The sequence below is a fragment of the Podarcis bocagei genome (assembly GCF_964188305.1).
Source record: "Podarcis bocagei genome assembly, chromosome: 13".
NCBI lineage: Eukaryota > Metazoa > Chordata > Lepidosauria > Squamata > Lacertidae > Podarcis > Podarcis bocagei.
This window is the reverse complement of record NC_138138.1, coordinates 51943876-51953406: the sequence shown is the minus strand read 5'-3', so window position 1 is coordinate 51953406 and position 9531 is coordinate 51943876. Positions and strand designations below refer to the sequence as shown.

Below are 9531 nucleotides of genomic sequence, written 5' to 3'. Positions count from 1 at the left end.
CGCAGAGCGATCAGCGGACTGCAACTCCCACAAACCAACGCGCCTGGAACCGCTCTCGGGAAACGTTTGCCCCCACCTGCGTGCGTGCGCGCGGCGGCGAATCTCGCGAGAGCCAATCAAGAGCGGGGAAAAGACGGCTACTCCCAGCGGGCGGGGCAACGGCGGAGAGGGGTTTCTGCCGCAGTGCCTGACGGGAGATGTAGTCCGAATGAATTGAAGGCGGGGAGCGCGAAGCAGAAGTGAATGGCTAGAGAGCAATTAGGCAAGGCTGGAATTATAGTCCCGCCCATTAAAGCGACGGCTGCTGCGGCAGTATGGAACAAAATGCGCGGGAGACGTAGCTCGTAAAGGTTCACTTGTGTGGAAAGGACTCCATCTCCCATAGTGCACTGCGGGTCACTCAGCGAAAGGGGTGTCGAAGAGGTGAATTCAAGCGGGGATTCAACCACGGAGCAACGCCGCCGCACGCTTTATCTCGAGCTCTAAATGTCTTTACTAGTTTCCTTTTTTTAAAAGGCGAAAAAGACTGGAAGACCTTTTGTGTGTAGGGAGGAGGGAATACTCCGAAGCGGAAGTGACGTCAGATAGGCCGGAAGGAGCGCGGGAGCGTGAGGGGAACAGCGGTCCTGTTCTGCTTCCGAGGTCAGAGGTCGCGCGGCTGACTGAAGAGGCTGGTCACGATGCTGATCAAAGTGAAGGTAAGGGAGGCTCTCAGCGGTTCCCCACTGAGGAGAAGGGTGGGAGAAGACCGGGGGGGGGGTCAGCTCCTCGTGCCCCGGGGCATGACGGGAGAGCTTTGCGGCTCCCCTCGCCCCTGCCGCGGTGCATTGTGGGGCACCTGCGGGCATCCCTCGCTCCCGTCCAGCCCTGGTTGTGTTGCGGGTGGGGCTCCTCCCTTGGCCAAGTGCAGAAAGAGAGGCTCCTCCCACAGCTTCCTCCTGCAGGCAGGAGGCAAACAGGTAGAGCTTCTCTCCCCCCCCCCCGTAATAATTCATTATTTAAGACTTTTTTCCTCAGCTGGCCTACAATGGAAAAAAAGACTAGAATAAAACAACAATTTCAAAGACAGCAGTATAGTGAGCCCATCAGAAGCTTAGATTCCACCAGAGACTAGATTATAAACCATTGAATTATGGGTGTTAGTCCATAATTTGGTATTCAGCTCCACAGTTTAACAAGCAGCTCAAAGATGGTGTTGAAGAGCTCCACTCAGTGGTGAAACTGGAGGAAATGTTTAGTTGAAACTGCATCATTTTCAGCTGCAAACCCAACATTGAATTTTGGAGCTATTGCCCAAGGTACAATTTTGTCACTTAATGCTGGGATCAAATAGAGCTCAGGAGTTCTGCTGGAACAGAGATAGCAACCTTTTTTTGGCATGACTGTTGCTAGCACTGCTTCAAAGGTGGGAAAGGTGCCAGGGGAATTCAATGAACTGGGGTGCCACCACCCAGAAGGCTCTATAGTAGGTTTCCCCAGACCTTGTGCGCTCTAGACATTTTGGAATACAACTCCCACCAGCCCCAGCCAGCACAGATGAGGGGACTTGTAGTTCAAAACATCTGAAGGAGACTGGATTGTGGAAGACTGCCCATACATCTTATACCTTTCCTACAGTTGTTCATGATGTAGGGGCACTCACAAAAGAGCTTCCTTGGATGTTCTTGCTGCGTTGGGGGGGGGGGAGAGAATAAGCGGGAAGAGGTGCTCTGTTCAGATGGAGTTCTAGGCCAGGCACTACCTTTAAGCATCTTTTCCTTTTGCTTTCTTCTCCTTGTTGGCAAACTTGCTGCCAAATGGGGAGCTACCTGCTCTGCGTGTGAATCTTGAGGCTTGCTGATCATCAGGCCGCACCCCAGGAATCCCATTTCATGAAAAATGCTAACGCCACAGTCTTCTGTTGACTTGACAGGATCTGCTTCTGGGTTTCAGAGCCAGCAGCCGTGCAAAGGGAAATGGTTTTAACCCAGTGTTTTAAATTTCCCCCAACTGCTTTGACATGCATTGGGATGCTGCCTGTCTCCCACTTCCTCTGGTGTTCAGAATGGAGATGGGTGGAAAGATTGCCTCCCATTTCAAATCTGAGTTGTGGATTGCCCCAGGGCAGAAATGGAATGAGCCGGGAATGCTGGAGTGAGGGGTTCTGGGATACTGTCTCTGGTTCATGGTGGAAGAGGAAAGCCGCAAGCTCCAGTTCTGAGCGTGATCAGAGAGAGGAAGGTTATAATGAATTGTGTCCGGGGAGATGGTGGGAGCTACGGACGCGGGTGGCGCTGTGGGTTAAACCACAGAACCTAGGACTTGCTTATCAGAAGGTCGGCGGTTCGAATCCCCGTGACGGGGTGACCTTCCGTTGCTTGGTCCCTGCTCCTGCCAACCTAGCAGTTCGAAAGCACGTCAAAGTGCAAGTAGATAAATAGGTATCGCTCCGGCGGGAAGGTAAACGGTGTTTCCGTGCGCTGCTCTGGTTCGCCAGAAGCGGCTTAGTCATGCTGGCCACATGACCTGGAAGCTGTACGCCGGCTCCCTTGGCCTATAAAACGAGATGAGCGCCGCAACCCCAGAGTCGGCCACGACTGGACCTAATGGTCAAAGGCCCCTTTACCTTTACAATCCTGATGCAGAATGAGAAGGGAGTTTGGGGAGGGCCGTAAGCTCTCAAAAAGCACCCAGCTCCACCTTTCTTTGGGAGCAGCAGGAGGAAAAAATGTCGCTCTTCTAGCCTTGCTGCCTGAAGAGGTGGCTGAATCATTGTGCGGGAGATGGGTGGCTGCTAGTAGCTGAGGTCTCTCTCTTTCGTTGCAGACGCTCACCGGAAAAGAGATTGAGATTGACATAGAACCCACAGACAAGGTACCTTGGGCAGACTAACATGGCGGGTGGGATGGTGGTGATGATAGCGGTGCCCTGCACTTACCAGGGGAATCACCTGTTTGGTTTTTCCATTCTAGTATATGGAGAGGGACATGTCATTTGCCCTGGTGTGTGGGGCTGGTTTGCGTCACTGGGGGTCCTGCCCAGCCCCTTGCACCAAGGCAAACAACATATCTCTCTCTTCCTCAAGTCCAGTTTTGCAGAACTGGCTGAGATCAAACAGGCCCACTCCCTGTTGAACTTCCAGTGTGAAACAGGCATTTTAAGAGAGCCCCCCCCCCCGATCTTGGGTTCCTTTTTGCAATATGTGCTGTATCCCTGCTGTACACCTCTTAGAAACTATAGCATTAAGTGGTACGTAAATTATTCTCTGAAGATGAATGGATTGATCCAATTGTAGAGGGAAAGGGGCTTTGTCGGTTGGTATCCATGTCCTCTTTCATCTGGCCCCCACCCACCCAGGCGTGGCCTGTTATCAGTCTGGCCAGATGGTGGAGCTATTCCTCCTCTGCTGTCTTGCCCTCAGGTAGTGGGCGATGAGACATGTTTGCCAAGGGCGTACGTCCTCTTGAAAGGACAGCCAGGACTTTGCTGGCCAAGCATGACATCTTCTTCATCAGCGCAACTGAACCACAATGCCCATCCGCCTCCCAGTCACATTGGTCCCATGTGAGAAACGTTTGAGAGGTTCTTTTTTTAAAAAATAATTTTTATTAAGTTTTCCATTTAACAATCCAATCATATCACATTAATTATTCCAAATTATACCAATACATATAAAGTCCAAATATTTCGCCAAATTACCGTATTTTTCGTCCTATAGGGCGCACCGGCCCATAGGACGCACCTCGTTTTTTGGGGGGGGGAAATGAATAAAAAAAAATTATCCCCCCCCCGCCACGGCTGCCGCCCCAAGCCTTGCGCACACCTGCCCGAGGCACGGGGCACCCTCCGGGGGGCTCCACGTGCTTCGGGCTGCAGGCTGCCGCCCCAAGCCTCACGCGCTTGGCGGGACCTCCCGCCGGACGCGCGAGGCTTGCAGACACTCGCCCGAAGCACGGGGAGCCCTCCGGAGGGCTCCCCGTGCTTCAGGCGACAGGCTGCCGCCCCAAGCCTCGCGCGCTCGGCGGGACCTCCTGCCGGGCGCGCAAGGCTTGCGGACACTCGCCGGGGCTGCAGGCTGCTGCCCGCAAGCCTTGTGAGCCCGCGGGAACTCCCGCCAGGCTTGCAAGGCTTGAGGATAGCTTCCTGAAGCCTGGAGAGCAAGAGGGGTCAGTGCGCACCGATGCCTCTCGCTCTCCAGGCTTCAGCGAAAGCCTGCATTTGCCCCATAGGACGCACACACATTTTCCCTTCATTTTTGGAGGGGATAAAGTGCGTCCTATGGGTCAAAAAATACGGTATATATTTTTGTTGGTGGTTCCCATGCTTCGAGTTCAGTAACTGAACGAGAAACATTTGAGAGGTTCATCAGATCCTTCTGGGCCACATTCAGGAGCTTTTGGGGCAGAGGCCACAAGGACATAGCTGTCAACTTTTCCCTTTTCTTACGAGGAATCCTATTCAGAATAAGGGAATTTCCCTTTAAAAAGGGAAAGCTATGCAAGGATGAGGAGGCCCAAATGCTAAGATGTTGCCCTTTGTGACAGCGAAACGAATTGAAAGAGTCAAGCAGGCCGTTTTCCCCCCTGGGAAGTGAGTTTTCCCTCCATCAGCCTTGCCCACTAGTGTTGATGTGAGGTTGCAGCTAAAAACTCCTCTGGATAGACTGTGACCCTTTTCTGTTCTCCTCTCTCTCTATCTCTCTGCCCCCCTTCCCCCCCAGGTGGAGAGAATAAAGGAGCGAGTGGAAGAAAAAGAGGGAATCCCGCCACAACAACAGCGACTCATCTACAGCGGCAAGCAGATGTGAGTCCACCAGGATCGGTGGCTGCTTCCCAGTGTATTGTGGGGAATGCCTGGCTTTTGTAATACTGCTAGAGTAGAAGCAGAGGCTGCCCTAGGGCATTGCGGGATAATTGTTTTATAGGACGGTGGCCCTCAGGTCTCATCAGGCCAAGCCACAGCTCCCGGCCCTACAGGTATGGGGCAGGTGAAAACCTGGCTTAGCCGTGGCGGGGGTTGCAAGCTTGGAAAACGCAGGGCAAAGTGCTGCAGTAGACAGCTTTTTGGAAAGGCATGGCAATAATAACAGTTATTATTATTATTATTATTATTATTATTATTATTATTATTTTATACCCTGCCAGAGCCGGGCTCAGGGCGGCTAACACCAATAAAATTATAATAAAACATTATTGGGCTGGGAGACAAACAAAAACCAGTTTATTAAAATGCGGGTTAAAATACCATTTAAAATGCAGCCTCATTTTAATAGTAGCCCATAAATCAAAACCTTAAGGGGAGGGAAACATAAGGGTCAGGCTGAGTCCAAACCAAAGGCCAGGCAGAACAGCTCTGTCTTGCAGGCGGAAAGATGCAAGACCCAGCTGATTTGTCAGCCCCTTTCAAAACGTTGCAGAGCGCTTTGCAAAGCATTTTACAAGGCTAGCGTGCGACAAAAAGTCACCTGATGCTATTGTGGCATCAGGTGATTGGCAGGTGGTGGCCCCACGAGGGGTGGAGGAGATAACGATCCGGCCCACTGGCATTTCTGTGCTGCCTTTCCATGAAAAAACACCCCCAAAGGTGGATAGCGACAATAACAGCCGCAATATTTTATATATTAGATGTATATATATATTTTTTAAAGCGATATTGCAAGAATGCCATATGATCATGAGGGGCTAAGAGCAGAGAGGAAAAAGCCAGTTTAGAAACATGATTTCATTGAAAAGGCATATTTAAACACGATAGCAGCAGAAGAACGCAGTTGAGGTCCAGTTGGCCAAATACTTGCTTTAAATGAAAAGGGTTTTCCCTACTAGAAGAGGGTCATCGAGAAGAGTGCTAGACCAGCCCCCCTCAGCAGGATGTTCCAGAATTTGGGACCAGCCACTTCAGTTGAAATTCCTGCATTTCAGGGGGTCGGACTAGATGACTCTAGGGGTCCAACTTTACGATTCTGCAAAAGCCCTTCTTCAAGTTCCTGCCAAACACATTCCATATATCAGTGGGAGAGAAACAAGATTAATAATAACAATAATTTTTTATTTGTATCTTGCCCAGCCGAGGCCGGACTCAGAGCAGCTAACATCATAAAACAACATAATATGCATAAAAACAGACATCAATTAATTAAAATACATCTTAAAATTAATTCAGACAAGTTAAAATCAGGGCAGGTGGCAGTTATCAGGTTGGAGTTGAGAGTGGTTAATACTTGCCGGGACCAACTGTTTCCACTGATCCTACAAGGACCTGTGAGTGAGTTGGGGGCCTCCTTTGGGCTTGTTTTATACAAAGGAAAGTAAGTCAAACTGCATCCTGCCCAAAGGCCTGGCGGAACAGCTCCATCTTGCAGGCCCTGCGGAAAGATGCCAAATCTCGCATTGTCTCTGGAAGATCTGAGCACCCCTGGCCACCTCAGAAGGACAGTTGCAATGTACCTGGGTGTATTATCTGGCCTGTTGCTCAACTATACAATACATCCGTGAAGACCTTATCCCAGCCTTTGCAAATCTGGAGCCCTCCAGAGGTTTGAGTCTTAGGTAGGGGAACACTGGGAAAGAAAACTACCTTGTGCAAAAAAATTTGCCTCAGTTAATAATGAATGAAGTAACATTATTATGGGCCAAGCCCATTTGCTTCCTTCAACGATATCTTATTGTTGGGGTATGAGCAGGGTAAAAATATTATTATTACAGTGGTACCTTGGGACGCGGGTGGCGCTGTGGGTTAAACCACAAAGCCTAGGACTTGCCAATCAGAAGGTCAGCGGTTCGAATCCCCGCGACGGGGTGAGCTCCCGTTGCTCGGTCCCTGCTCCTGCCAACCTAGCAGTTCGAAAGCACGTCAAAAAGTGCAAGTAGATGAATAGGTACCACTCCGGCGGGAAGGTAAATGGTGTTTCCGTGCGCTGCTCTGGTTCGCCAGAAGCAGCTTAGTCATGCTGGTCACATGACCCGGAAGCTGTACGCCGGCTCCCTCGGCCAATAAAGCGAGATGAGCGCCCCAACCCCAGAGTCGGCCACGACTGGACCTAAAGGTCAGGGGTCCCTTTACAACCAAGGTACCACTGTACTACTACTTGGTAAGTGACAGCAGTAATGTGTTGCGCTGTATTACATGCCTGTTGCTGGACTACGCCAGTCTGTAGAGCCCCAGCCCCTGGGGCTTGTGGGGGTTGTAGTCCAGAACATTTGTAGGACTCCACCCTGGCCCAGGGCGCTCTAACCACTCCTGCCTTCTCCTCTTCCCAGGAACGACGAGAAAACGGCCGCCGACTACAAGATCCAGGGCGGCTCTGTGCTCCATTTGGTCTTGGCGCTACGAGGGGGAGGCCTGCGATGATAGCGCACCCGTCCCTCGGCACGTCCCCCTCTCCCTCCCCCCCTCCCCCCAAAGGACAGATCTGCCGTTTGCGTGTGGGACACCACCAGGCTGCGCATAGCTACCCTCCCAAATCCTTTCTTCCTCCCGGATCCAGGAAGAAAATGGGTGCCGCTGCCGCCCACCACTCCAGAGATCTTTCGCAAGCTGTCATTTGAGGGAGGTGCCATTTAGCAGGGGCATGAGAGGGGGAGTCCATGGTTTGTTGCCTTCCTGGGGGATCCCGCATCCCGCCAGCCCCGACCCTCATTCATTTCCACCCCGGCAACGTCTCAAGTGCTGCCTATGCTCGTTGGCTGTGTTTTGCCTCCCCTCATTCAAATGTCCTTCTCCCTGCCCACTCCCCCTTCCCGCAGTTGAAATGGCTGAATGTTAAATAAAGGTGTTTCACGTGGTTTCTTGAGTTGCAGGCTCGTGACTGTGTTCGACGCTGCTTACAATGTGCCTTTTTCACTGGGGTATTCAGGATCCTCAAGTCAAAAGTGGCTCAAAGGGCATTTTCTTTCCTCTGGGATCTATAACGTAGGGTAGGCAAACCAAGGCCCGGGGGCCGGATCCGGCCCAATCGCCTTCTAAATCTAGCCCATGGGCAGTCCGGGAATCAGCGTGTTTTTACATGAGTAGAATGTGTCCTTTTCTTTAAAATGCATCCCTGGGTTATTTGTGGGGCATAGGAATTCGTTCATTATTATTTTTCAAAATATAGTGCGCCCCCCCAAGGTCTGAGGGACAGTGGACCGGCCCCCTACTGAAAAAGTTTGCTGACCCCTGCTATAGCATGTATGTTCGTACAGTGGTACCTCGGGTTACATACGCTTCAGGTTACAAACTCCGCTAACCCAGGAATAGTGCTTCAGGTTAAGCACTTTGCTTCAAGTTGAGAACAGAAATCATGCTCCGGCGGCGCGGCGGCAGTGGGAGGCCCCATTAGCTAAAGTTGTGCTTCAGGTTAAGCACAGGCCTCCGGAACGAATTAAGTACTTAACCCGAGGTACCACTGTATATGTATGCACAGGGCAACAAGGGCTAACAGAGCTACAGTTCCCAGATTTTTTTGCGGTGGGAACCATGATAGTAGTGGATTTTCTTCAGTTAACCCCTTCCGTTGCAATGTTTAAGGTGGCTTTTATTGGGTCAGAACCACAGCGGGCCAAATAAATGTGGAGTCCGCCTGGCTATTAAGTATTAACACAGGCTTATAGAGAGACATTCCTTCGCCTCGGCTTTACACGGGCGTAGAAATTAAATTTCAGACGGAAAGCAGGGCTTCGTTAACAGAGCTGGATGCCTGACTCGGCGGGAAGAGTTTCTGCTACCTCTCTCTAACCCGTGGCGGAGCTTTCCTGTGCAAACATTCCTTGTACAGTCTTGATTAAGCGGATCCTCCTAGCAAAATCCTTCCGCAACAGCCTCTTTTTACATCTCTTCACACGTGGACTGCCTGTCCGTGTATACATCAGGACGTTCCCCCACTACATCATTTATACGAAAGGACGATGTTGGAAGCAGAGCAAACTCCCCAAATGTTCATTTCCTGTCGTGAAATTTCTGGGGTTTGTGAAGGTTTTTGCCTTATTGGGATGAGAGAAAGCGCTGGCGCCAGGGAGCTCAACTGCAGATCCTTGCTGTGTGACTTGATGTCGACCCAGGGGTAGCGAATGGCATTGCCTCTGGATGTTGAACTACAACTCCCATCATCCCTGGCCATTGGCCGTTCTGCCTGGGGGCATGAGAGTTGGGAGTCCAACATCCAGACAGCACCACGTTGGCACTCCCTGCCATAGGTAAAGGGACCCCTGACCATTAGGTCCAGTCATGACCCACCCTGGGGTTGCAGCGCTCATCTCGCTTTACTGACCGAGGGAGCCGGCATACAGCTTCCAGGTCATGTGGCCAGCATGACTAAGCCGCTTCTGGCGAACCAGAGCAGCGCACGGAAACGCCATTTACCTTCCTGCCGGAGCGGTACCTATTTATCTACTTGCACTTTGACGTGCTTTCGAACTGCTAGGTTGGCAGGAGCAGGGACTGAGCAACGGGAGCTCACCCCGTCGCGGGGATTCAAACCACTGACCTTCTGATCGGCAAGTCCTAGGCTCTGTGGTTTAACCCACAGTGCCACCTGCGTTCCTCCACTCCCTGCCATAGGCTGTGCCAAACTGCACC

General features: G+C 51.4%; 1 protein-coding gene across 2 annotated transcripts; it reads left to right on the top strand.

Annotated features, from left to right (window-relative positions):
• Positions 1-233: 233 nt before the first annotated feature.
• On the top strand, positions 234-7768 carry NEDD8 (NEDD8 ubiquitin like modifier). Of its 2 annotated transcripts, none has more exons than XM_081168265.1 (4): positions 234-698; positions 2806-2853; positions 4700-4782; positions 7236-7768. In XM_081168265.1, exons 1-4 carry the CDS (start codon positions 681-683, stop codon positions 7324-7326), a joined length of 240 nt encoding a protein of 79 aa, XP_081024391.1. In that variant the 5' UTR covers positions 234-680; the 3' UTR covers positions 7327-7768. The 2 variants fall into 2 exon arrangements, with proteins under 2 accessions (XP_081024391.1, XP_081024390.1); XM_081168264.1 differs by lacking the exon at positions 234-698 and adding an exon at positions 768-959.
• The last annotated feature ends 1763 nt before the right edge of the window (positions 7769-9531 follow it).

Excerpts from the sequence above, each read along its gene's own strand:
- NEDD8 (XM_081168264.1), top strand. The coding sequence starts at position 783 with ATGACGGGAGAGCTTTGCGGCTCCCCTCGCCCCTGCCGCGGTGCATTG. Across the intron at positions 2,854-4,699 it reads ACATAGAACCCACAGACAAG|GTGGAGAGAATAAAGGAGCG; the intron begins GTACCTTGGGCA and ends CTTCCCCCCCAG. Across the intron at positions 4,783-7,235 it reads ATCTACAGCGGCAAGCAGAT|GAACGACGAGAAAACGGCCG; the intron begins GTGAGTCCACCA and ends TCCTCTTCCCAG.